The sequence below is a fragment of the Acomys minous genome, assembly GCF_964271855.1.
Source record: "Acomys minous genome assembly, chromosome: 19".
NCBI lineage: Eukaryota > Metazoa > Chordata > Mammalia > Rodentia > Muridae > Acomys > Acomys minous.
The window spans coordinates 65,486,940-65,513,206 of NC_140499.1; the positions used below are offsets into that span (position 1 = coordinate 65,486,940).

The window sequence follows — 26,267 nt, forward strand, 5'->3', positions numbered from 1 at the left end:
GCCGGGCGTGGTGGCGCACACCTTCACTTGGGAGGCAGAGGCAGGTGGATCTCTGTGAGTTCAAGGCCAGCCTGGTCTACACAGTGAGTCCAGGACAGCCAGGGCTACACGGAGAAACCCTGTCTCAAAAAACAAAACAAAAAAAATTTTTTTTCTTTAGTAGAATTTTCCAAAACATATTTATTATTGCATTTTCATGTGTGTTTTGCCTGCATATGTGTATACACACCGTGTACCCACAAAGACCAGAAGAGAACATCAGACCCCCTAGAACTGTAGTTACAGTGAGCGGCCTGCTAGGTGGGTGTTGGGAGTCAAACCTGGGTCCTTCTGAAGAACAGCCAGGGCTCTTTACTGTAGAGCCATTCCCCCAGACTTTAGAAAGGGAGCTGGGAGGACTGAGTATGTAGCTCAGTTGGCAGAGTTTATCTAGAATACATAAAGCCCAGGGTTCAGTATGCAGCACCCCATAAAACCAGGCACAGTGGTACACAGTGGGGGATAGAGGAAGGAAAGTCAGAAATTCAAGGTCATCCTCATATGTTCCAGGACAGCTTGTGGCACATAAGACTCTTTTTTTAAAAAAATTTAAACAAACCAGCAAAGACATATGGATTGATTCACTTTTCATGTCACATGTCTAGTTTGAGTATGAATGTGAGGCTACAAAAGGGCACCAGCCTTTTAGCCGTGCACTGTTGTGAGTCTCTGCCTATTGGGGAGAAGTTAGCTCAACAAATTGGAACCCACTTGGCCCAAAAGGAATAACTTTTATGTATTGACACTTGGAAGGATCACTTCTTCACTCTAGTTTCTGGTGGTATCCCTGAATTAAGATCTCAGTAGAAGTCTGGAGGGAGATTTGACAAAATTGTCTTGTGGGAACTGAAAAGGGCATGTCTGTCTGCTGGTGCAACCAAGAACTTACTTACCTTCTTCAGGGGTTTCTACAGTGTGAATTTCCAGCACACAGAACTTGTTATATTCTGAGTTTTGAAAGGTAAAATATAAATACATTTTAAATTTTATCCAAAAAAGTTAGTGAAGACAAATCAGAAAACAGTAAACAAAGACAATTAAAAACAAAACTCTGCATTGCAGAAGGAGTCCCAAGGCAGTTTCCAGGTACAGAAGCTAGCCCGGGCCTGTTGATTAAGAGACATTGTCCATCACTGGCTTCTGGACACGGGGGTGGGGTGTGTGTGTGTGTGTGTGCATTGGGGTCATTTGTTTCTCTGGATCTACACATGTAGAACTGTTCTGGCTCTCTAGATTGTGTGGGCTGCTACATTGTTAGTGCTTTCTTACAACTCAGGTAGGTCCTGCTCTGTCTCCACCCTCCTCTTTCAGCCAGTCTGACCAACGGGGGGTGGGGGGGGGGGGTGGGGGGGGTGGGGTGGTGAGTGCTGAGCCTAACAAAGCCTCTGTTGATAGGGGAAAGGCTGGCCATGCTGAATAGGCTGGCCTCGCATGCTCAGCATGCTAACACAGACCTGGGTCTTTCTCCCTTTAACGCTTCCTCCCTCACAGCTGGCCTTTGGAGTGCCACTCCTAAGAGCGTCTTCTGTAAGGGATTTGCCCCTAGCCTGTTTTCTACTTACTCTTCTCAGCAGACATGTGGCTCATTCATATCATCTCAGCACTTAGGAGGCTAGGGCAGGCCTGGACTATGGTGTAACGTGACATTAGGGAAAGGGGGTGCCTGAGGAGACAGTTCAGTCCATAAAATTACTACCCTAAAATCACGAGGACCTGAGTTCAATCCCCAAATCCCATATAAAAAGGCCAGGTATGGGGCTGGAGAGATGGCTCAGAGGTTAAGAGCACTGACTGCTCTTCCAGAGGTCCTGAGTTCAATTCCCAGCAACCACATGGTGGCTCACAACCATCTACAATGTGATCTGGTGCCCTCTTCTGGGCTGCAGGGGTACATGCAGGCAGAGCACTGCATATGTAATACATCTTTAAAAAAAAAAAAGTCAGGTGTGGTGGCACACTTACAATCCCAGTGCTGGGGAAGCAGAAAGGTTTCCTGGGTGAGCTGTCAGGGATCCTAGTACTCAGAGGCAGATGGAGGCGGAGCTCTGAAGCTTGAGATTAATTTATTGACTACAACCAGGCAGTAAGACCTGTCTTAAAAAAAGGTAGATGGCTCAGTCAGCTTGCCTTGCTTCTAATTGTTCTCTACAGATGGGGCTTTGGTTCTGCTGTGGGCTAATTAAAAGTTAAAATAATCCCAGTACTCAGGAGACAGAGGCAGGTGAATCTGAATTTGAAGCCAATTTGGTCTATATAGTGGTACCAGACAAGCTAGGGCTACATAGTGAGACCCTATCTCAAAAATAAATAATCAAAGTAAATGCCTATAATCCCAGCACTTGGGAGGCAGAGGCAGACAGATCTCTATGAGTTTGAGGCCAGCCTGGTGTACAAAGCGAGTCCAGGACAGCCAGGGCTACACAGAGAAACCCTGTCATGAAAACAAAACAAAACAAAAAAATCAAACAAACAGGTCAGCTGACTCTGAATAAAAGGCCTCCATTCAACTTGTTGCTGGAGCCTCAGGGGCCTTTTTTTCTCTTACCTGTGTGTTTACTACTAAGTCAGGTTCAAGTTCGGGTACTAAAAGTACAATTTGGGAGAACTCAGCATGTATTGGGCCGGCCTCACCCTATTTGTGGGCAACCCAAGTGCTACAGTCACAGGCACAGGCCATCATTCACACTTGGTTTACGCTGTTCAGGGGATGAAGCCAGGAACCCATGGCCCTGCGTCACAGGCAGGCACTCCACCATCCTCAGCCTTGTAACTTAATCTTAAAACTATGTTTATTAAGCTGCTAATAATTGAATTTCATACCCCAGTCTCTTAGTTTTCTGACTTCCTTTTCGTTGCTAGTTTTAGGTCTAGGAAATTGACCCATACTTGTAAGCAACAGGAAACGTGGCTGGGGCGTCCTGTCCAGTATGGTGAGGCCAGGGTTGCAGCTTGAGCCTGCCAACCTAAGCCGGACTTACTGTTGCCTCTTCCCCCTCCCTCTCCTTCCTCAGGCACAACGGGAACATCCTCCTGGACGCAGAAGGCCACATCATCCACATCGACTTTGGCTTCATCCTTTCCAGCTCACCCCGAAACCTGGGCTTTGAGACGTCAGCCTTTAAGCTGACCACAGAGTTTGTGGATGTGAGTCAAAAGAGAGAGGGGCCTCCAGAGGTCACTGTGGTTTTCCTCTTGAGAGGAGGAGCTGATGGGCTCCCCCCAAATTAGGAGTAGAACAGAAATGGCATTAAGTCAGGACCAGGCAGGATTTCCTGGGAGCTTTCTTATGGGAAAAAGAGAAGTGAAAATAGTGAAATTTAACACACTTGCCTTAAGAGAAGGAAATTCCAGGAGGCCCATGGGAAAAAGAGCCACCAGAATTGCTCTGTGCACAGACCCTGTCCTCACTCCCAGGTAATGGGCGGCCTAGACGGCGACATGTTCAACTACTACAAGATGCTCATGCTGCAGGGGCTGATTGCCGCGCGCAAGCACATGGACAAGGTGGTGCAGATTGTGGAGATCATGCAGCAAGGTACGGCTCGGGCCCGGCCTGTGCCTCAGCTGGGGGGGGGGGGGGCAAAACTGCAACTTCCAGGAGTGGCCCCTACCTCAAGACCCAGGTGGGGGAGCGTTTCTCAGGGGGTTCCTCCCATTTTCCTTTTAGACCATTCTTCACCCTGGCAGAACAGGGACTTGGGGGGGCAGGCGGAAAGGAGCAGCAGAAAGCTGCAGGTGCCCTCACGGGGGAAACTGACTGTTTCCAGCCTCTTGCTCTTTCCCGTCTTCTGCCATCACCATCTCTAATTCTGCTAGCTCTACCCACACTTCCTCCCATTACACCTGTCCTGAGTGCCCGACCTGAGCTATCCTTCTGCTCTGCACTGAGCCCTTCCCGCCTCATCTTTTACCTTTCACTCTATCCTCCGTCTCCTGCACAGGTTCCCCTCCTCCCCCAGTTCCTCTCGGCCCCTTGTTCCCCCCACCCCAGACTCCGGACATTTACGCTGTCTGAGCTGCCAGTCTCCTCCTCCCCATCCTCGCCCCTACCCCACAGGTTGCCGTCGTGGCTCAGGAGCATCTCTGTCTGGCCCCGTGGTGACGGTGGCCCAGGTCATCTGTGAGTGTCAGACATAGCATAGGCAGAGGCCCGCCGCCAGATAAGTGCAGGGCCCAGTCCCAGAGCCTCTTCCCAGCCTTCCCTGCAATCTTACTGGGGGAAGTTGTGGGCTTGCCTTTCCCTCCTCTGCCCACACACTCCCACCTACCAGAGAACTAAGGAGCATGGGATGAGGATGGACGGAAACAAGGCCTCCTGGTTGCTTCCTCTGCACCATCAGGGTCCCCGTCGGGGGAGGGAAGGGGACTTGACACCCCTCTGCTGCCCAAGGCTAACTACTAGCCTGCCTTCCTAATCGTCCACAACTGCTTCCCCCAGGTTCTCAGCTTCCTTGCTTCCATGGCTCCAGCACCATTCGCAACCTCAAAGAGAGGTTCCACATGAGCATGACGGAGGAGCAGCTACAGCTGCTGGTGGAGCAGATGGTGGACGGCAGCATGAGGTCCATCACCACCAAACTCTACGATGGCTTCCAGTACCTCACCAACGGCATCATGTGACACCCTTCTCAGGCCTACAAGTGGTGGGATTGAAGGCATCCTCCCCAGGAGGACCCATGCCCAAGAACCCCCAAAATCACAAAACCCCACCTACCTAACCACCTACCCAAGGGGAAATGGAAGGCAAGAAATACAAAGGATCATGTGGTAACCATGAGAGCTCGCCAGAGGGTAGGAGAGCCACCCACCGGGTCCAGCCTGCTGCGGCTTCCTCCCCACCTCTTGCTGTGTCAGTATTACCACCTGACAGGTCCCAGGACCCACTGCCCTCCCAATAACAGAGACCCACAGGAGGACTGGGCCTTCTTCCCCTCTCCAAGGTCTCAGAGGTTTTTCTACAAACCGTCTTTTATTTTCCCTGGGTCCAGCAAGTGAAGAGGAGTGGGTTCTTGGTACTTAGGACTTAATCCTATGTTTGGCCATGCTGCTGCCCAGCTATCCCCTCCCAGGGGCTGAGCCCCAGCCTACATTCCCCCTGACACTTGCTGAGGTTCCCTATCATGGGAGTAAGGAAGGGAGTTGACACAATCCCTCTAATGTATTGAGGTATTGGCCTAGCCACGGGGAATTTCTTGCCCTGATCCTTTCCTCACACCCAGGGAAATAGCTCTCAATTTTTTTTTTTTAATTTTTAATTTTTTGTTTGAAATAAAGTCCTTAGTTAGCCATCTGTGTCTGGTCTGAGTGGCTTCTGGGGGCAGGGTGGGTAGGAGAGGCTAAGTCTAGCATACGGAAAGCAGACCCACAAGATGAAGGAAGACTGCCTTTTCTGTCCTTCCGTGTCAATACTGTCTTCCCTGAGAAGGTCTTCCCCAGTTCTGACTCACCCCTCCCTATCAGTGCACGTTGTCCAGCTCACATAAAAAGAAAGGCCTGAATGGGGATTAAACCACAAGCAGTTTTAATGGTCTGGTTTCTCCCTCGTTTCTCCCACTGTTAGGATCACCACTACAAGAATAAAGGATCCGAGAGCCTGACCTCTGCTCTCCCTGGACCCCACTTGACAGGACTCATCCCCACCAACCCCCACCCCTAAACTTCTGGGTGAAAAGACAAATGGAAGGCACTGCAGGGACTGGGGCGGAGGCGTTAGTGCCAGTGAGTGCTGGAGGACGGGTACTAGGGCAGAACCCGGCCCAGGGGAAGAAACCCTGCTCTGTGTCCGGAGAAATCTAGCAGAGGGACAGAAGCTCGACCCGGCGCATCCTTCAGCCCTCCCCCGTGCCTGTCTGGCAGGCTTGCCAAGATCCCGTCCTCCCATCCAGTCACTGGGGTCTGCAGCAGGAGCATTAGTGTTGGATTCAGAAAGGAAGAAAGGTGTCCACTAAGTAGGACCCAGAGGCCAAACACAAGAGGGAGGAGGGTGCAAGTCACTAGAACCCTCAAAACCTTTCTCTTGGGTGGAAAGAATAAAAATAAATGTTAAGCTCCCCAGCCCAGGGAGGTGACAGCAGCAGTGAAACCCATGGCCCAGGGCAGAGGACTGGTCGGTCCTAGGCCTGGGACCTAGTTGTCCCCACTGCCTCCCTGCCGGGCCCTGATGAAGGCCATGCCGTGCGTGCGGAAGTGGGTCTTGAGGTTCAGAGGGCTGTCGCAGTTCTTACCACAGACCTTACACGTCAGCGGGTCCCCAGAAGCAGGCGAAGGTGAGCCTGCACCCTCTGCGTCAGAGCGTAACGGAGGAGCCTCCTCGTCCACATCCCCCAGCCCCAGGGCACCGGCCTTACCCCCAGCACGTCTCTTCTTGTGGCTAATGAACCGGTGGCGGCTCAAGGAGCCGGGGGAGGCAAAGCACAAGCCACAGTCAAGGCACTGCTGGGTGCCACCGTCCACCCTCAACCCCACAAGGCTCTGTTCTGCTGAGCCACCGCTCCTACAGCGCAGAGGACCGTGGCCTCCTGACCCAGGGCCACCCCTCAGGGACTTGGCTGGTGGTGTTGTACTGTCAGGCTCCTCGCTGCATGAGTCAGAAGACTGGCGGCGTTTCCGTCCTGGCCCCTGGAGAGAAGTGGAAGAAACTCTGGCTTCCTGAGACCAAGGCCTCACTAGCTCCTCACTCCCATGACGTAACACAAGGAGGGCCTTTTCTCACCTGGGCTCTACCAGCAGAGCCTCGAACCAGCGTGCCCCCTCGGCCACAAGGGGCCTGGGTCCCCAGGGGCAAGCCGTGCCGCACCTGGACATGCTTCTCCAGGATCAGGCGACTACTGAAGGTGCGCTTTCCTTCCGTGCAGTACCTAGCAGGGGGAAAGTGGGCAAGATGGCACCCGAGGCACAGGTAAAGACCAAGACCCACACACAGCTCCTAAAAGAAGGAAGGCTGCCAGAGGAAAGGGTGGCCTCAACCTTCGGGTCCCCCAAGCACGAGGCAGGTGGACAGGTGCTCTGTGGGAAGGTTGCCTGGCAGGTAGGAAGGAAGGAGGGAGGGTTACCTGCATGGGTAAACTCGCTTGATGCCCTCGTGGTTGACCCTGACATGGCGCCTCAGGCTGGGGGCAGAGCAGAAGGAGCGCTCACACAGGCGGCAGGGGAACTTCTTCACTGACTGGAGAGCAAGGAGAGCCAATTCCTGAGCCACTCATGCCAACCCCAAGGCTGCCCTCAGCCCACCTTCCCCAGGGCGGGACCAGCTCACCCCAAGGCTGCCCTCAGCCCACCTTCCCCAGGGCGGGACCAGCTCACCTTGCCGTGCTCCTTCTTCATGTGAGTCACATACTCATCACGTTCAGGAAACCAGGAGTGACAAAGGCCACAAGTCCAGCCCCCGGGCCCCCCACCCCCACCTTTGATGCCTTTGCTTCCCAGGTCACGTCGGGGTCGCTTGGTTTGGCGGGGAGGGTCAGGGGAGCTGGGCAGCTCCTCTTCAGAAGAAGAGGACTCCTCAGTAGCAGGGGCTGCCTCTGCCTGAGACACAGCCAGCTCCTCAGGCTCAGTCTTAGGGGTCAGAAGGGCGTCTCCAGGCCCTTTCCCAACTGCCTCTTCCCCCAAACGTCCAGACTGATGAGTGTTCTACAAAAGGAAGACACGGAGGATGGCCGTGTGGAGGAGAGCCTGGCAACCCACTGCCAGAGGCCAAACAGCTCGGCAGCCATTCCTGGGCCCTCCCCTCCTGTACCTTGAGATGCTCCAGCATGGTCCTTTTTTGGGCAAAAAGCAGAGGACAAGATGGGCACTTAAAGACACTGACACGCTGGGGCAGCAGGTGCTGGTCAAAGTGTGAGGAGAGGAGGGGTTTGTGAGTGAAGACTGTGTCACACATGGCACACTTATAGATCAGCCTGTGGAGGCAGAAGAAGTCAGTGTAAACGCCACGACAGCCCAGCAGAGCCCTGCCCGGCACCCCACCACCTGTCATGCTCTCCCCGAGCTCACTTGGGGCACCCCACCCTCCAGCCCACCACCTGTCATGCTCTCCCGGGCTCACTTGGCTTGCTGGGAGAGGAAGCTGGGGTGCTGGGAGTAGACGTGGGCGTGAGCGCTGGGTGCAGACTTGAAGGCCATGGGGCAGATGGGGCACTTGTGGAAAACTTCGCAGTGCGATGCCTGAATGTGGGACTTGATGGAGTTCACACCCCCAAACACCACTGCACAGCTGGGGCACCTTGGAGAGGAAGTGGAGGGTACTGCAGTGAGGTAGGGGCATCTCAGCACCCCACTCCTTCTTAGGACAAGGTGGCTTTCAAAAGAAAATCAGAAAAGGAGCATGAGCAAGGCAGGGAAAGGAAGAGGGGCTCAGGCCCCAGCAGAGCTCTGAGGAGGCAGAGCTGGCGCTCACTCCAGCGGGGGCTGGGCGCTCCACTGCTGGCCCAGCGCGTGACCTGGTGGCAGGGCATGAGGTGTGTCAACACAACACACGGCTCTCCCTAAGAGAGCATCTGAAAGGTTACTGCTACGAAACAGACCCTGAAGTTCTGCGGGGAGGTATGAGGCACCTGTATCCTACACGGCGAGAGAAGTGTAGACAGGCCTCTCGAAGATGGATCTGAAAACTGGCTTGTAGGAAGTTGCCCCCACACTCAGGACAGACGTGGGGGGGGCGGTTCTTATGTGTGCGCTGGTGGGCACTGAAGCTGCAGCGGTTGGGGAGCATCATGGGGCAGGACGGGCACACCTGTCAAGAGGTTAACCAAGGTTCAGCGCATGAGGGGGCCGGGGACTGGACCCAATTCCCTTGTCTAAGCAAGCTCCCAGTGCCTTCCTGGATTTTTACCTCCATAGTGTCTGGCTGTCCCTTCCCCCAGAGAAGGGACATGAGAGACAACTCACATTGCCGGCTGAACCGAGCGCAGGAGGGCCCGGCTGCTGGAAGTGGGCCGCCATGCCAGCCTTGTCGCGGCACTGCTCCTTGCACTCCAGGCAGCGAAAGCACGTGTAAACGGAGGGGGCAGGGGCAACAGGCGGTTCTGTTGGGAGTGGCAGCACAGGGGCCTCAGGGGCCACTGTAGTAGCAACGGTAGAGGAAGTGACAGCCCCCTCCCCCTTGCCCAAAACAGGCCAGGCCAGAGGTCCAGGCGCAGGTGGGACAGCCACAGGCAGCAGGGGTGTGATATCTGGCTGCCCCACCATCTGGTCAAGCGCCACGGGCCTCATGACCAGGTGTGAGCACTGCATGACAAGCCCCTTGTCCTTGTGCTCCCGGGCGTGCAGAAGCAGGCTACACTTGTTGAAGAAGACCAGGCGACGGGCACAGTGGTTACAGGTGACCTCTATGCGCATGCTCCTGCGGTCATAGTGCCGTGCCAGGCTCTTCTCCAGTGAGAAGGCATCCCCACACTCAAGGCAGCGGTAGCCTGTTGGAGGTAGGGCCAGCCCAGCCTCAGCGGGTGGACTCAGGTTCGGTCTGTAAGCGGGCAACAGGTTCTTGCTGTTGAGGATCTTGTTGAAGGCCTCTACCAGGCTGGACTGGGTCCGAGAGATCACCGAGCCGCCTGCTGTGCCTGGCCCAGTAGCAGACTTAGAAGGCTGTACCATCACCACTGAGGCCCCATTCACCTTCTGACCCCCAAGGGCTAACCCTGTCCGCACCTCAGCCTTAGGCAGAGTTTGGGGCACCAGACCTAACACATTCTTGGTCATAGTCTTGGGGCTGGTGGCGTTCCCCCCTGGCAGAACCACAGCTTTGCGGGCAACACTAGCCGCCATGAGCATGGCGGTGCTAGCATTCTGGATGGTAGCCACAGGCAGCACTGTACCTTTCAGTCTTGTGCCATCACCCAGCTGGACACTCACCACCTTTGGACCCTCAGGAGTTGGAGTTACAGGGGACAGTTTCAAGAAGCTAGCCTCAGCCAGAATGGCCCCCTCAGCCAAAGGGGCAGGAGGGACAGGTTCTGAGGGAACCCGAGTGACCGTTCTCGTGATATTCCCACAGGATGTTTTAACAGTCTTGATCCGCACCTTGAGGGGCCCTGACGAGCTGGAGGACGTGGGGGAGTCGTTGCTGTCCTCGTCGGCAGCCTCGGCTCCACTCGAGGGACTCTGGGGACTTCTTGGGGGCGTCTTGTCCCCTGTTCCCTCATCTTCCTCCTTCAGAGGTGTACAACTGGGTGCCTTTACAGGGGAAGCAGGAGCGCCCTGGTGTTCTGGAGACTGCTTGAAGGATACCCCGGCCACCTGGGCGGGCGAGACACTGGCAGGGATGCCCGCTGCCTCAGGGCTGGGACCTGAGCTCCTCTGGGTTAGGCCCTGGGAATGCTGGGGGCTGCAGCTTTCCTGTTTCACGGTCACCTGTGGCAGGAGAGAGCTGGGAGGCAGCAGGGCTGAGCCATTTTCTGGGGCCAGCTCAAAAGGAGTGGAGCAAGGGGCCATGTCACCGTCATGAGGCAGGGAAGGTTCGGGAGGCAGGGGATCTAAGCGGTGTCCTGGTTCAGACCCAAACTGAGCAAAGAGGTGCAGGCATGTTTGGCCTTCCATAGCCTTTTCTTTCCAGGCACCCCCACTGGCAAGGGCTGGAGAATGGGGGGTTTCTGAGAGGGATGGCTCAGGACCCCCAAATCCATTTTGCATCAAACAAGACCCCACAGGTCCTTCCTTAGTTGCATGCCCAGCCTTGGTCTCCTCCTCTCCTGAACGCCCACTCAGGGTCTCAGACTGCTCAGGACACACTGTGTTCTTGACAATGACGCTGACCGTGGAAGTGTCCGGTGGCTGTGGAAGGCCACGATCAGAGGCCTCAGCTGGGCTCTCAGGGTCACCCTTGGCGGCGGCGGCGGCGGCTGCCCTGTCCTTAGGGTCGCCTCCTACGCTGGGCTCTGGCTTCCCGTGGCCTCCTGCTCCCTCGTTCTCTTCCGGCCCAGAATGAATGGCTTCATTTGCATCAATGTCAGGGATGTCAAAAGCAGCAAGGAGGTCATCAAAGTCAGGGGTCTTCATGTCCCCCATAGCGACAGGTCCCAGACCTAGTGACGACAGTGAGAGTGAGGAGAATCCAGGGTGCCTGAGACGGAGACCCTGAACCTCACTCTTCTCTCGGGAGCGCTGTATTTGCCCCCTCCAACTCGGCCCATCTCCACCATATCGTGAGTCCTCGAGGCGCACTTAAGATTTTCAGTGTGCCAAGCGGAAAGAGATTCGTAGAAATACAAAGAAGAGTAAAATAAGTTAAGGTTCTCAGAGAGCATCTCAGCTGAGCCCAGCCCAACTGCTCCTGGGCCTGGCACGGAGCCAACTAGCCTTAGGACTATTAAGGGGGACAGCAGACTTTCGGGGATCAATTCGTATTCTTCGTGGAGTGTGAATCAGGGTCCGCAGTGATCTGAAAGGCCACCCATGCCGTGACTACAGCGAAGGCTTAGGTTGCTCCACCTCTGCCTTTTTCATGGCTGTTACTTCACTGCCTTATTTTTACTACTTCACACACAAAAAATGCATTTATTAAAGTTCTTCTACAAACAAAACTGTATGCATGAGTCAAACCCAAACTACAACGTATTAATGCAGCTGGGCCGTGTGAGGTCACGAAGAAGCTGGCTACACTGCCCACCTAGGGCCAGGGTCACAGGTTACCCGAAGTCATGTGACCTGGAGCCACTCTGGGCACCTGGAGCTCTAGCAGGGTCAGCAGGGAGCGAGGAGAATAGGGAACAGAAAGAGGTTGGGGGAGGGGAGGGCAGTCACAAGAGCCGCAGCTGAGTCCGCTCCTGTCACAAACACCTGTGGCTTGCTCACCTGCCTTCCCCAGAGTGCCTTCCCTCCTCTGCCTTCTCTCTCAGGGTTAAAACTCCAGGGTACAAACTGGTCCAACACAGCTACCACAGCGGGGCAAAGCGCCTCCTGCCCAGTCCTCTCTGCTCTAAGCTCCTCAGCCAGTCTACCCGCTAACTCAAATTCCATCTTCTTGGGTAACAGTAGCCTAGGAAGTCTCCCCAACTTTAACCTGGCCCAGTGGGGGTTGGGGGCGGCAGCCAGTCCCACAAGACTGATGTGTCACTAGAGCAACAATGAAGCCGGCTCAGAGACTGTGGGAGATGCCAGCTCTATCTTCACTATCGGAACTATTTCTGTATCTAGGAAGAAGCACCAGAGAAGGGGCAGCTTCGCTCGCTCCCCTTTACAGTCTGTGCCCAGGACGCAACCCATTCTCCCAGGGCCAGTTCTCTCTCCAAGCCCAGCCTTCAGGGTGTAACTGGACAGAGGCCCAGCAGGTGGCGGCTGGCACTGCGGGAACCAAGGTGGGGGGTAGGGGACAAGGGTACCAACTAGAAGAAAGAGGAGTCTTCCCTGTACCTTACTCCTCTACTTAATTCTACACAGCCTGGGTTTTCACAAAGCCCTTGGCTCGCTCTCTTCAATTCAGCTCCCCAAGTCGGGAGACCTGGGCTACCTTCGCACTCAGCTCCCAGCAGAGTGGGTCGGCCGGAGGAGGAGGACAAACCAACGGGGACTCAGACAACACCTGCTTACTTGCCTCTCCCAACAACCTCCCTCAGGCGAGCGAGTGACTTGGAGGTCATCCGATAGCCACCTGGAGCAGACAGTGGGCCAAGCAGAGAGGCTTAAGGCCAGTGAGGATCCGCCACGCACAGCCACCAGGCCTGTGGAGCTGCCATCTCCCTTCGGCCTTTCCCCTCTGCTCTCCAAAAGCAAAACAGAAGGGGCTTAACAGGATGGGGGTGAACGGCCCCGGTCGGGTGGGGGCTCCACGCCCTCTGCCCAAGGCCTGCAGTGCAGAGCAAAAGCCAAGGGGCCAGAGCACGGCCGGGGGGCGATTAGGCTGAGGCCAAGCTGGGCAGCGGGCGGCATTTAAGTCCCTGCCATCTGCCAGGGACTGGCGCGGGAAGCAAGTCCGGGGTTTTGGGCAGGGAACGAGAAGTACATTAAAAATCTGGAGGGTAAACTGAGGCCGAGTGGCGCTTCTTTCACTTTCACGGGCTAAGAATTCAAGGCAGGGCCTCAGCCAGGCCAGGCCCTTTAGGACCTGCGGCGCTGCGAATCGGAGGGGGGGGGGGGTTGGGGGCCAGGAGTCCCCAGCAGTGGGGAGTGGCGCGAGGGGAGTGGAGACACAAGCGGGGTGGCTGGAGGGGGAAGGGGGACGGCGGTCCCTGCGTGACTCTAAGCTCTGCAGCCAGGTCAGTCCCAACTCGAACCTGGTGCTCTCCATCTCCGAGCAGTCTTGCCCCGGGCTCCGACCCCCCCCCCCCGTCCCCCCACAAGAGATTCTCTCGAGACCCGAGTGACTGCAAGGTGCGCACCAGGCTCCGGGGCGCCAGCTTGAGTCCAGCCCCGGGCCCGGACGCTGACCAGCAGCACCTGGTCGGGATGCAGGCTCTGCTCCAGCTGGGCCCAATTCCCCGCCGCCCCCACCGCCCGGCACGGACACCATTTTAGGTCGCGACATCCCGCAGCCTCCAGTCCCCCTCGCCGCACTCCGGACTGCCTCTGGGTCTAGGAGCGCCAGGACTTGGGAGGGGGGGTGGTGTCCAGGAACAAACCCCCCCCCAAACACACACCGCTCCCACATTACCGGACTAGAGGCAGTGCTTTCAACAAACTGGAGTTCCCACCAACAGTCCTCGAGCACGAAGGCGGCGACCCCGCCTGGCAAGCAGCCGCCCCAGGGGGCGGCGGCGGCGTGGAGAAGGGGGTAGTTGACCAAGTGGGGGGGAGGGGCAGGGGTATTTACCCGCCCCCCCGGGGGGCGGGGCCAAGGGCGGGATTCGCCGCGTGCACGCTTACTTGTTCCGGTCCCGGTGCGGGCTGCGACCCCCCCCCGCCACGGCCTCCACCCGGTTCCAGCCGCCACTGCTGCTGCCGTCGCCGCCGCCCTCCCCGCGGCCGCCGCTACTTCCTGCTTCTCTCCGCTCAGGCCTCCTCCTCCTCCTCCCCCCCCCCCACCCCTCTCCCTCAGCTCCCTCCGCGATCCTGGCCCGGGCTGCCCGCTTTCGTACTCGCCATTGGCCAGGGCGCCCGTCGTTCAACGCTGAGCCCCACCCAGCCCCGTACGGGGTTGGCCCTCCGCACCCCGCTCGGGAAGGGCCCCCCGCCCGCTCACAGTCCCCCTCACCGCCATTGGAGGAAGGGCCTGCGCCCCGGCGGAGGAGCCGCCCTCCCCATTGGGCAGCTCCCGGAGTCCACCTGCCCCATCCGCGCAGCTCGCGAGCCATTGGCCGCCGCCGCCGTCGCTTCAGCCAGAGGCCGCAGCCTTTCAGTCTCCGCTCCGGGACGCGACGGGTGACTTCAGCCCAGAAGCGTGGCCGTCCTCTCGCCATTGGTCGCTCGGAGCTGGACGCTGCCCCCCCTCCCGCCACCCCCGTGTCCCCCCCCCCGATCACGTTGCAAACTTAGGAACTCTAGCTGGGCGGCGGCGGCGGCGCCTGAGGGGAACCTCGTCGGCTCGTTAAGCGTTCGTGCCGGTGGGGCGGACGGGGTGGGGGGGAGACACAAGATGGGGCGCCACCCCCAAACATTACGTCATCGGCGCGGCCGCTGCCTCGCGTCGCTCGCACGGCCTAAATGGCTTTGTAACCCGGACGCACGCGGTTCTCGCGCGGGCCAGCCTTCGGGGCGTACGCACTCCGCGCAGCTCCTCCCTCTGCGGGACGGCCGGACCAGCCATGGGATTCGGGGGTCGTAGAAGAAACCGGAACCGGGACCTGGGACCCCGGACGCGCTGCGGACCGGAAGTGGGGAAGGTGACGTTGGGAGTGCTGGCGTGGCCTGGGCCACATCCAAAGAGAGCTTCAGGTAGTGCGCTGACGGCCCCTTAGCACGAGTGGAGGAGGCAGCGCAGCGCTGTTAACCATTTAAGAGAGTTTTTTGGGTTTTTTTAAATTTTCCTCCCCTCTCCGCCCCTTGCACAAGCTGGCGATGCTGTTCGGGTTGAGCGTTCCCGCGCTTTGAGGCCCCGCCCCCGGAGGCGGGGAAAGGGGCGGGGCTTGCCGCGGAGAGCCATGGCCGTGACGCGCACCCAGCTGCACGCTTTCGCGGGATCCATCTGCGAGCCCCGCGTGCCACCTGGCCGCCGCCGCCGCCCACCGCGACCGCAGCCGGGCCACATGACAAGGGTTCTAAAAGATTGTGTTTCGTTTTCACTTTTTTTTTTTTTTTTTTTTTGCAGCGTTGAGAGTGGGAGCTGGGGCGTCACCCAGTCCAAGCAAGCAACATTGCAGGAACTTTGTCGAGGTTTTTTTGTTTTGTTTTGTTTTTTTTAAACTGAGAATCGCACGTGCTAGGCAGATGCAGTAACACGGAAGCTCACTTTTGGCGATGGGGTTTTCACTAAGTTGTCTCACCTAAGGCTACACTGCTGAGTCACCAGGCCCAGATTTTGGTAAAGCCTTTAAAAGGAGGCTGTTTCCTGCCCTTGGGCCCGATTGCCTTGGACCCAGAAAGCTCGAGCTTACGGGTGGGAATATTGGGACCACTGCATTCCACGCGATGGAGTCCAGCAAGTCTTTCTGCCTACCTGAACCGATTGTCTCATGAATAAAATGGTAATTATAATATCCATCGGCCAAGATTATTTTGGGGAGTATGCAAAGTTTAGAATGTAGAAGCACTGTTTATAAAGCAGCCGCCCGGTGGTGGGGCACGCCATCAATCCCTGTGAGTTCGAGGCCAGCCTGGTCTACAAAGTGAGTCCAGGACAGTCAAGGCTACACAGAGAAACCCTGTCTCGAAAAGCCAAAAAAATAAATAAAGCAATAGCAAACTGGATGAATGGTGCCCCCGCGCCCACCTCCACCTCCCCTGCCATCTTTCTCTGCAGGTGCTGCAGTCACAACAGCCTTCCTTCTCTGAGAGTTTGTTGGAGAGCTGCGGATGTGGCTCAGTTCGTAGCTTATTTGTATCCTCTGACCCTGTAGTAGTCGCTCATGCTCATAATCCCAGCTTTTGAAATGGAGGCAGAAGTATCAAAGCCAGAGCTGCTCTTCGTGTGTCAGCCAACGGGGGGTACAAGCCTCCTACCAGACCTGACCAACCAGCATTCTGTTCCCACTTCCTCTTCTGGGTCTTTCCATAGGTTTATTAATTACTATTTCATATATGTGTATTATGATTAGACTTTTACGTTAACTCATTTAATCTTTACCACAACTCTAGAGGAAAATATTATTATAGTTTTTTGGTTTGGTTTGGTTTTTTTGTTGGTTTTTGAGACAGAGTCTCTCTGTGTAGATCTGGCTGTCCTGGACTTTCTTTGTAGACCAGGCTAGCCTCGAATTCACAGCGATCCGCCTGCCTCTGCCTCCCGAGTGCTGAGATGAAAGGCGTGCGCCACCACGCCCTGTTTATAGCCATTTTATTGAAAGGAAACAAACACAGGCAAGCTAGATTAACTGACAAAGTCAAAAGCAGCGAGGTTAAAAGTTTGAGGATCCGAAAGGATAAATGCTGAATTACAGACTCACTTGCCAGGAGCATTCTGGCTAGAAATGTGTTCTTCAGTTAGATGCACTACTCATTTGTTTAAGAAATATTTTTCGCCGGGCTGTGGTGGCACACGCCTTTAATCCCAGCACTCGGGAGGCAGAGGCAGGCGGATCGCTGTGAGTTCGAGGCCAACCTGGTCTACAAAGTGAGTCCAGGATGGCCAAGGCTACATAGAGAAACCCTGTCTTGAAAAATTAAAAAAAAAATATATATATATATATTTTTCACACTAGGTATCGTGGTAGACATCTCGTAACCCCAACACCTGGGAGGTGGGGCAGGAGGAGCACACTTTCAAGGCCATCATAAACTTAAAGAAACCAGAACCCCGGTGTGACCTGGGCAGTCTTACAAATCTGAGGTCTCAGTCGCTCTAAAGGCCGAGACGAGCAGGCTCACTCAAACCCAGTTGTTCCTGTCCAGCCTGGTCAACATAGTGAGAGCCTATCACTAAAGTGATTAGTAAATAATAAAGATAATGCATCAATAAGGTTGATCAGTTTAAAGAGATAATAAGGGAAATTGATGAGAGAATATATGAGTACCATCTGTATTTTTTTGCCCAATTTTTCTATAAACCTAAACATCCGTAGGTGAAGTATATTTTAAAAAAACTAAATTTGGGGCTGAAGACCGCCTTCCAAAAGGTCCTGAGTTCAATTCCCAGCAACCACCTGGGTGCCTCACAGCCCTCTGTAATGTGATCTGATGCCCTCTTCTGGCAGGCAGAGCATTGTATACATAAATAAATAAACCATTTAAAAAACAAAATTTCAGCCTGGCAGTAGTGGCACATACACGCACTCAGGAGGCAGAAACAAGAAAATCTAAGTTCAAAGCCAGCCTGGTCTGTAGAGTGAGCTCCAGGAACGCCAGAGCTACACAGAGAAACCCTGTCTCAAAAAAGAGGGCCAAAAATTGAAAACTAGGAACATTTTTAGATTACAAAATGTCAAAGCAGGAAAGAAAGACAGGAAGTTTGAGAGGGTGTATTTCAGATACGGTGCATGGGTGAGGGCTTTGCTGGTGAGATTGCAATCTAATGATCCCAGAAGAGCTGACTGATTTTGCAGCTTTCTGGGTCAAGGACACCCCAGGAAGGAGGCACAAAATGTTCTCTGTGGTAGTGTGAGGCGGGGGCTAGCAGATAGAGACCTGAGTCCAGTCATGTGGAATCTGAAGGCTGTTCAAAGGGGTTTCATGCCTGCCAGATGTGCTGTGCACACCTTTAATCCCAGCACTCAGGAGGCAGAAGCAAGCGGGTCTCTGTGTTCGAGGCCAGCCTGGTCTACAGAGTGAGTTCCAGGACAGCCAGGGCTACACAGAGAGACCTGTCTTGAAAAACAAAGGCTCTTACTTACCCCCTTAGTTTCTCCCCCCCCAACACCCCTGTCTCTCTCTAGGGTCCCCCCTTTCTCACTATCACGTCTCCTCTAACAGTCTCCTACTGTCTCTGTCTCTCTCTAGGGTCCCCCCTTTCTCACTATCACGTCTCTCCTCTAACAGTCTCCCACTGTCTCTGTCTCTCTCTCCACCCTCATTGCTAAACCAGGCTCTAACTCCTCCGATCCCCTCTCCCTCAAATAAACCTCTTTGTATCAGAAAGAAAGAAAAAGCAAAAGAAGAGAAGAAAGGAGGATGAAGACGAGATGGCTGTGGTGGCACACCTGTAAGCTCAGCACTGGGAAGGCTGAGGAAGAAGAGCACACGTTTCGTTCCAGCCTGGGCTATCCCTCTGCCTCTGAGTTTTAAAAACAGCTGGAGAGAGGGATCAGTGGTTAAGAGCACTTGCTGCTTTTGTAGAGGCCCCAGGTTTAGTTCCCAGCATGCACGTGGTGGCTCACAACTGTCTGTAACTCCAGTTCTAAGGAATTGAGTGCCCTTTCCTGGCCCCCTCATACACCACACACACAGTACACATACCTATAATCAGACAACACACTCAGAAAAATAAAGACAACCGGGCATGGTGGCGCACGCCTTTAATCCCAGCACTTGGGAGGCAGAGGCAGCAGGATTACTGTGAGTTCAAGGCTAGCCTGGGCTACAAAGTGAGTCCAGGACAGCCAAGGCTACAAGGAGAAAGAAGGTAAAGTCCACAAATCATCCAGGGAAATTACAAGCTTGCAAGGGGGCTGAGGAAGAAGAGCAAGGAGGGAACCAAGAGAATTCTGAAACCTTAGAACCAAACTTCCCATTTCTAGGATGTAAGGAAAGTGGCACACTGACAGGTTCCGTTCACACTAATAGGATTGACCCTGTGGATTACAGAAAATAGAAGTCATCGGTGGTGCTTTATCGTTAAAGATTGAAAAAATAAATAAAGATTGATTTATTATATAGTGCTCTGCCTACCTGTGTGCATGCAGGCCAGAAGAGGGCAGCAGATATCATTACAGATGGTTGTGAGCCACCATGTGGCTGCTGGGAATTGAGCTCAGGACCTCTGGAAGAGCAGTCAGTGCTCTTGACCTCTGAGCTGTCTCTCCAGCCCCTCATCAGTGATCTTGATGAGAATAGATCCGGTACATTGACAGTTGACGCTGTATTATTGCTCCGTTTCCTAGAAAAATTCCAAGTTCCAGTTATCAAGGACAATTTTTGTTAAATGCTGTGTAGGGGCTCAAGAGATGGCTCAGTAGTTAGGAGTGCTGGCCGCTCTTCCAGAGAGCAATTTCCATATGGAGGCTAACAACCACCAGTAACTCCAGTGCTGGGTGGGGGTGGGGGGTGAAAATAGGCAAGGCTAAGGAGAGGGACTTGGTCATTGGGTGATGTTTGGTCTCTAGTGCCTATGGCAGTGTCTCTAGAGCTGAGACGTGTAAGAATGAGAAAATAAGCAGGCCAGGTGGCACACACCCGTACCCCCAGCGCTCTAAAGGGCAGGATCTGGCCGGGCGTGGTGGCGCACACCTTTAATCCCAGCACTGGGGAGGCAGAGGCAGGCGGATCTCTGTGAGTTCGAGGCCAGCCTGGTCTACAAAGCGAGTCCAGGACAGCCAAGGGCTACACAGAGAAACCCTGTCTCAAAAACACACACACACACACACACACAAAGAGGGGTGGGGTGGGTAGAATCAGAATTCCCACCTGAGCCTCATACTGATGAGCACCTGTCTGTTTGAGACAAAGTTTCACTCTGGAATCCAGGCTGGCCTAGAACTCACTGTGTAGATCAGGCTGGTCTGGAAATCCTCCTGCCTCAACTTCTGAAGTTCTGAGACTTCAGATATGTGATACTAAGGCTAGCAAAGAAGTGATTTGAGAATTTATAATTTACTGCATTTGGCTGGTGTGTGTCTATGCACATGTAGGGCGCAGAAGGGAGAGGTGGGAACCTGCAGAGGCCAGAGGACAATTTATGGCAGTTGTTACTCTCTTCTTCCGTGTCATCCAGGGACTGAACTCTGCTCATCAGGCTGCAGGGGCCTCTCCCTGCTGGGCCATGTCGCCGACTTGTTAAATATCAGCCAGCTCTCCCTGCCTCTGCCTCCAGTGTTAGTCCCCGGAGTAGTACAGTGGTGGTGACATCTCTGACAGTTTTCCAGGGCACACGGTTCTGGCTAGTGTGTAAAAGGCCCTCCACCTGGTGTGATGGCCCACACATTTAACCTCAGCACGCCAAAAACAGAGGCAGGTGGATCTCTGTGAGTTTGAAGCCAGTCTGGCTCATGTCGGAATGACCAGGCTAACTAGCACTACACAGTGATGCCCCGTCTAACAAAACAAAAAGGGGCCCTCATGAGATCCGCCCGCCTCTGACTATGACTATGACTCTGCCTCTGTCTCCAAAGTGTTGAACTCAAAGGTGTTTGCTACCACAGCTGGTTGGCTTTAGTTTTTCAAGACAGTGTGGCCCTGGCTGTCCTGGAACTCACTCTGTAGACCAGAGATCTTAGAGACCCGTCTGTCTCTGCCTCCCAAGTGCTGGGTTTAAAGGCTCAGAGGTGTTCATTTTTTTGTAAACTCACTCCTAGAGTTCCTCGCAGCATCCTGTGGGTGGGTGCCAGCTGACACAGGAACAGGTGCGTGGCACAGCTGTCGCTGACACACATGCTGCCCCCATAGCCATCTGGCCAGTCCTCACTCTTGCTGTCGCGGATCAGGAAACTCCCCTTGCATCCCCTTTGATGTTGCCGTATCATCCCACAGCGCTAGCTCGAAACTGCTGCGTCATCTCTTCAGCCCCTTTTGTCATGTCTTGTTTGTTTGTTTGTTTGTTTGTTTGTTTTTCGAGACGGGGTCTCTCTGTGTAGCCTTGGCTGTCCTAGACTCACTTTGTAGACCAGGCTGGCCTCGAACTCACAGCGATCCACCTGCCTCTGCCTCCCGAGTGCTGGGATTAAAGGCGTGCGCCACCACGCCCGGCTTGTCATGTCTTTTTAAACTGCTTTTATGTGGATGAGTGTTTTGCCTCCATGTGTGTATGCACCATGTATGTGCAGTGCCCATGGAGATTAGAGAACAAGAGTTACAGATGTTTTGAGCTGCCCTGTGGATACTGGACCTTGAGCATGGGTTCTCTGCAAGAGAGACAAGTGCTTTTAACCGCTGAGCCATCTCTCCACCCCTTTAATGGTTTTTAAAATATTTATTTATTTATTTATTATGCACAGTGCTCTGCCTACATGTGCACCTGCAGGCCAGCAGAGGGCATCAGATCACATTATAGATGGCTGTGAGCCACCATGTGGTTGCTGGGAATTGAACTCAGGACCTTTGGAAGAGCAGTCAAGTGCTCTTAACCACTGAGCCATCTCTCCAGCCCCCTTTAATGTTTTTTAACCATATATTATTTTTTAATATTTTTATTTCATTTTATGTACACTGGTGTTTTGCCTGCATATATGGGAGGGTGTCGGATCCCCTGGAACAGGAGTTAGAGACAGATGTGAGCTGCCATGTGCGTGCTGGGAATTGAACTCAGGACCTCTGGAAGAGCAACAACCAGGGTTCTTAACCTCTGAGCCATCTTTCCAGCCCATATGTTATTTCTATATAACAATTAGTTTCCCTCCCCCCCCACACACAAGGTCCCACTGTGTAGCCCAGACTGTCCTCAAACCCACAGAAATCACCCTGCCGCTGCTTCCTCAGTGCTGGAATTATTACATTTTCATACAAATTCTATTATCCATCTCCTCTTCCCAGTTGACCCTTTCTACTTTGGTTGGTTTGGTTTAGTTTGGTTTAGTTATTTTGTTTTGTTTTGGTTTTTGGGTTTGTTTGTTTTTGAGACAGGGTTTCTCTGTATAGCCTTGGCTGTCCTGGAATTTACTCTGAGACCAGGCTGGCCTCGAACTTAGATCCACCTGCCTCTGCCTCCCTGAGCACTAGAATTAAAGGCCTGTGCCGCTGCCGCCACCACCTGGCCCCATTCTTCTTTTTTTGGGGGGGGAGGGGTTGGTTTTTAGGGGTTTTTTTGGGGGGGTTATTTTGTTTTGTTTTTCGAGGCAAGGTTTCTCTGTGTAGCCTTAGCTGTCCTGAACTTGCTTTGTAGACCAGGCTGGCCTCGAATTCACAGAGATCTGCCTGCCCCTGTCTCCCGACCTTCTGCTTTCTTTTTTTTTACTTGCTTGTGCCTCAGTGAACTTCATTAGGGTGCTTACAGGAGCACTGAGAACAGTACGAGGTTATAGGAACATAGCGCCTTACCCGTGGTTACATCACTAAAGAAAATGTCTCCCCAATACCAGCTAACGTTAACTGCCGATAAAATCTATAGGACACATGGTCAAGGAGGGGCGGGGCTTTGTGAGCCCTCCCCAGCTGCATGAAATTCTTGGCCGTCAAACCCTTCGTAGAGAGCTGCCTTTCTCTGTCTCAAGCCTCCTTCCCGTCGTCCACTTAGTCTGATTTCCATTTCAGCTAGCACCTGCCCGCAGTGGCTGCTCCTCTGTGGAACCCAGCTGTGCACAGCAAGGTGGCTGAGCTTTGCCTGACTCTTCCATGGGTCCATGACTCAGGGCTGCTGGAGGCTGGCCCGGTGCTGGGTGTTTCGATGCTAGTTACCGGCTCCCAAGATCTAGAGCACACCAGTCCTTGCTGTGTATCTCTTGCCTGAGAAATTATTCCTGTTTCACCAATAACAAGCTGATACCTGGGCAGGGCAGAAGGAAGGGGCAGAGCAAAAATCTGTGGGCTCTGGGGGACAGAGGATCTTGGAAAGGAGAGGCAGACTGGTACCACAGGAGGGAGGAGGAGGAGGATGGCCATTGGACAGGAAGGAGCCATACGAGCCCAGAGGAGGAACTCGGAAGCTCCCCATGGAAAGAAACGGCCCAGATGAGCAACCTCAGCAAGTGTGGGAGGGCTGTGGGTGGGAGGCGGCCCAAATAGAAATTATCAGAAGCAGATGGCATGGGGTGGAGGCCGGGATATATTATGAAGACAGCTTAGGAGGTAATGTCTACCTTGCCCCAGGTGATAAGGCTATTCTAAAAAAAATGCAAATACAGGCATCTCTGTCTTTTATTGATTGAAAGTGGGTTAAATAATGCCACCATAATAATTATAAGCTTAATAAACATTAGGCCATACCATTAAGCTAACAGCAACACCGGGCTCTGTTTTGTTTTTGTTTTTAGAGCTAAGATTTCTGTAGAGGTTACCTTCATTCACATTTTATTAAGGTACGTCTCTGTATATACAATTGATTGTTAATTGCTGAACAGGCAGTGAACTAAATGCTCACAGGTTCTGGCATTGTCATTGCTATTGAGGAATCTCCTGTTTCAAAGTTTTGTAAAAATTACTTCCCAATTATCTCTGATTGGTTAATAAAGAAGCTGAAGAGCATCCCAGCACTTGGGAGGCAGAGGCAGGAGGATCGCTGTGAGTTTGAGGCCAGCCTGGTCTACAAAGCAAGTCCAGGACAGCCAAGGCTACACAGAGAAACCCTGTCTCAAAAAACAAGAAGAAGAAGAAGAAGAAGAAGAAGAAGAAGAAGAAGAAGAAGAAGAAGAAGAAGAAGAAGAAGAAGAAGAAACAACTAAGGAGCCTATGTATGACTGGGCAAAGGACTTCTGCTCCCTGCCTGGGGGTCCCAGTAGGGAGAGAGAGGGCGGAGAAGGAGGCCGCCATAGAGGAGACAATGGAGACAAAGATGGAGCAGAGGCCGCCAGGCTGAGACTGGAGGACTAGAGACTAAAAGACAGGAACTCGCTCTGTAGACCAGGCTGGCCTCGAACTCACAGTGATCCACCTGCCTCTGCCTCCCGAGTGCTGGGATTACAGGTGTGCACCGCTGCCCCCAGCCCCAGGGAGGGCTCTCAACAGCCATCTTGCTTGCTTGTTCTTCTCTCACACACCCCAACGCCCGACCCCTGCCAGCCTAAGAAAGAGCAAGCCAACGCCTCCGGATCTCATGTTCTCTGATTGAGCCCTTTTGCCTCATCAAAGGCTAATGTGAAGGTGCTGGCCACGCGTCCTTCCCTCTGGGCCTCAGTCATGCATCATACTGTGCTTTCAAAGAATCTCTGTTGGAAAGACTCATGTTTGAGGCTGCAGTCATCCCAGTCCGGGCAGCTACACTGAGCTCTGCCCTAGACAGAGGATTCCCTCTCCCCAGCAGGGCCTCCCGCTCGCTGCCTGACCTCATCTGGACAGTGTCCTTAGGCACAGATACCTCTGAGCACATTTGCTACACGGCCTTTGACACAGCTCCCTGCTAGCTCTCCCCTCCCTGCGCCTGTAGGCTAATTAGGTGCCGTGTTCCCGTTCACACGGTAGGAACGTGCGGCCAAACACAAATCAAGCATTATTAAAGCGCCTAATTTCAACCAGTTCCGTACACCTGTCCTGGGAGCCCCCACCCGCTGCCCGGGACTATATAGCCTTTGTTCTCCCCCAAATAAAGCTGGAGATTATCTCCCTGAAGGGCTTCCTGGAGTAGTCTTCCTTCTCCGTGCTCACGGCCTTTGCAGCCCTGTGACTTCCCTTCAGCCCACCGCCCCCCAGGGAAGCAGAGACCCACAAGTCTCACAGCACTGAGTGCCACTCTGAAGGACTAGCCATTTGGTACTTAGTCTTTTTCTTTTCTTTCTTTTTTTTTTCAAGATAGGGTTTCTCTGTGTTAGCCTTGGCTGTCCGGGACTCGCTTTGTAGACCAGACTGGCCTCGAACTCACAGCAATCCGCCTGCCTCTGACTCCTGAGTGCTGGGATTAAAGGCGTGCGCCACCACGCCCGGCTTTAGCCGTTTTCAAAGTGTCCCCATACTCATGGGACAGAACTGACTCATCAAGTTGTGTCCAGTAAAAATAAGAAAGGTGTGTGTGCCACCACACACCACCTCAGGATTGCACCTAAAGGTGTTCCGTTCTCAGACAACACAGCCTAGGATGAATCTCAGAGCACGTAAGAACCTCTACAGCAAAGAGGGACACCATCCCATCCCATGTGAGGAGGAGAAGTCGTGGCAGATGTGTGGCAGTGGTGCTGCACACCTTCAACCCCTGAGGAGGCAGAGGCAGATGGATCTCTGAGTTCGAGGCCAGCCTGGTCTAACAACAGACGCTCCACCCTCACATGGATCAACCTCAACTGCACCCCTCAGTCCCCACTGTCTCTACAGCCCAGGCGTGACTGCATGTCTCAGTGAGGGAGAAGGCGGGAAAGGGGAAACGCCCACAGTGAAAATGCCTGCTGTACACAGCCACTGCCGCAGAGTGGGCAGGCTGAGGTTGAAAGGCAGAGTAGGGTAATTAGTATGGCGGAAGTCTAGAGTGCCGAAAATGGTGGCAGCTGAGTATGAGGAAGGGCAAAGCAGACTGGCTGTCACCCCAGGGCACATTCACAACCGACTAAATTGTTGAGAGATGACTTCTAACAAGCCTGTACCTGTTTCAGAAAAGAAACCCCGACCACCCTGTGCATTAGGAGCTACTACCTCAGAAGGGCTGCAGCGGCACTGTGGTGACTCTGAGGGACAGAGTGTTCAGTATAGTGGACGAGGAGACACCTGTAAGGTCAGGGGTTAGTGACAGCAGCCCAGGGACTGACACCAGCCACAGCTAGCCAACAGTCAAGGTCAATATCAAACAGACAAAGGAAGCCCCGAGCACTGTGAAGTAAACCAGGCAGGCAGCACAATGCCCGCACACCATCAGATCACATCAGGACGTGCGCAGCGCGGACCTCCACCCGTTCAGACATGGCAGCTCAGAGAGATGACCAATCTTAGCAACTCAGCCTTTCTCTGCTTTCTGCCATTGTCCTATAAAGACCTCAGACAAGAAAGTTCAGCAGTTTGTTTGTTTTTTCCTCTCTTAGGAGCCCTCCCATTCTCAGGAGTTTCTTTTCCCTCAGTGTCTTTTCTGTAACTGAGAGCCCCGACTGGTCTTTGGTTTCATGAGTGTCCAGCACTCATGGTCTTCTGCTCATGTGCTGGCCTATGAAAGATTACATCAGATTCAAATTGCTGCACCATCAGCCCTTGGGGGTGGGGTGTGCAGCTTCTATAGACTCATGTGGATCTGTCTGTCCCTGTTCAGGCATCTAGTAAGTTGTTTGATTGTCCCCAGGTATATGACCATGTCCACTCACCCCAGATAATATACCAACAAGAGAAGACCAGAGAGGTGGCTCAGTGGCTAAGAGCACTGGCTGCTCTTCCAGAGGTCCTGAGTTCAATTCCCAGCAACCACATGGCAGCTCACAACTGTCTGTAATTCCAAGATCTGACACCCCTCACACAGATACATGCAGGCAAAAGCATCAATGCACATTAAAAAAACA

The 26,267-nt window shown here is 53.8% G+C and overlaps 2 protein-coding genes across 8 annotated transcripts in view; one reads left to right on the plus strand and one right to left on the minus strand.

Annotated features, from left to right (window-relative positions):
* The window catches only part of PI4KB (phosphatidylinositol 4-kinase beta), a 41,319-nt gene extending 35,992 nt beyond the window's left edge, over positions 1 to 5,327 (plus strand). For 3 of the 5 annotated variants that reach the window (XM_084769558.1, XM_084769559.1, XM_084769555.1), the window contains 4 exons: positions 3,051 to 3,183; positions 3,454 to 3,574; positions 4,097 to 4,159; positions 4,478 to 5,327. In XM_084769558.1, the coding sequence (XP_084625684.1) occupies positions 3,051 to 3,183; positions 3,454 to 3,574; positions 4,097 to 4,159; positions 4,478 to 4,659 (499 nt within the window). In that variant the 3' untranslated portion in view covers positions 4,660 to 5,327. The remainder of the gene's footprint in view (positions 1 to 3,050; positions 3,184 to 3,453; positions 3,575 to 4,096; positions 4,160 to 4,477) is intronic. The other 2 variants (XM_084769556.1, XM_084769557.1) reach the window with 1 other exon arrangement.
* Positions 5,328 to 5,537: 210 nt separating this feature from the next.
* On the minus strand, positions 5,538 to 14,542 carry ZNF687 (zinc finger protein 687). Of its 3 annotated transcripts, none has more exons than XM_084769552.1 (9): positions 14,162 to 14,542; positions 8,926 to 11,057; positions 8,592 to 8,770; positions 8,084 to 8,260; positions 7,775 to 7,937; positions 7,342 to 7,668; positions 7,092 to 7,204; positions 6,752 to 6,896; positions 5,538 to 6,657 (listed from the first exon to the last, which is right to left on the minus strand). In XM_084769552.1, exons 1-9 carry the CDS (start codon positions 14,364 to 14,366, stop codon positions 6,166 to 6,168), a joined length of 3,933 nt encoding a protein of 1,310 aa, XP_084625678.1. In that variant the 5' UTR covers positions 14,367 to 14,542; the 3' UTR covers positions 5,538 to 6,165. The 3 variants fall into 3 exon arrangements, with proteins under 3 accessions (XP_084625678.1, XP_084625680.1, XP_084625679.1); XM_084769554.1 differs by lacking the exon at positions 14,162 to 14,542 and adding an exon at positions 13,834 to 13,963; XM_084769553.1 differs by lacking the exon at positions 14,162 to 14,542 and adding an exon at positions 13,622 to 13,812.
* Positions 14,543 to 26,267: the final 11,725 nt, after the last annotated feature.

Bases quoted from the DNA above. Each gene is read 5' to 3' on its own strand.
- ZNF687 (XM_084769552.1), bottom strand. From the start codon at position 14,366: ATGGCGAGAGGACGGCCACGCTTCTGGGCTGAAGTCACCCGTCGCGTC. The intron at 8,261-8,591 runs GTGCCTCATACC...TTCCTCTCCAAG, and splicing joins TCTCGCCGTGTAGGATACAG to GTGCCCCAGCTGTGCAGTGG. The intron at 6,658-6,751 runs GTGAGAAAAGGC...ACTTCTCTCCAG, and splicing joins GCTCTGCTGGTAGAGCCCAG to GGGCCAGGACGGAAACGCCG.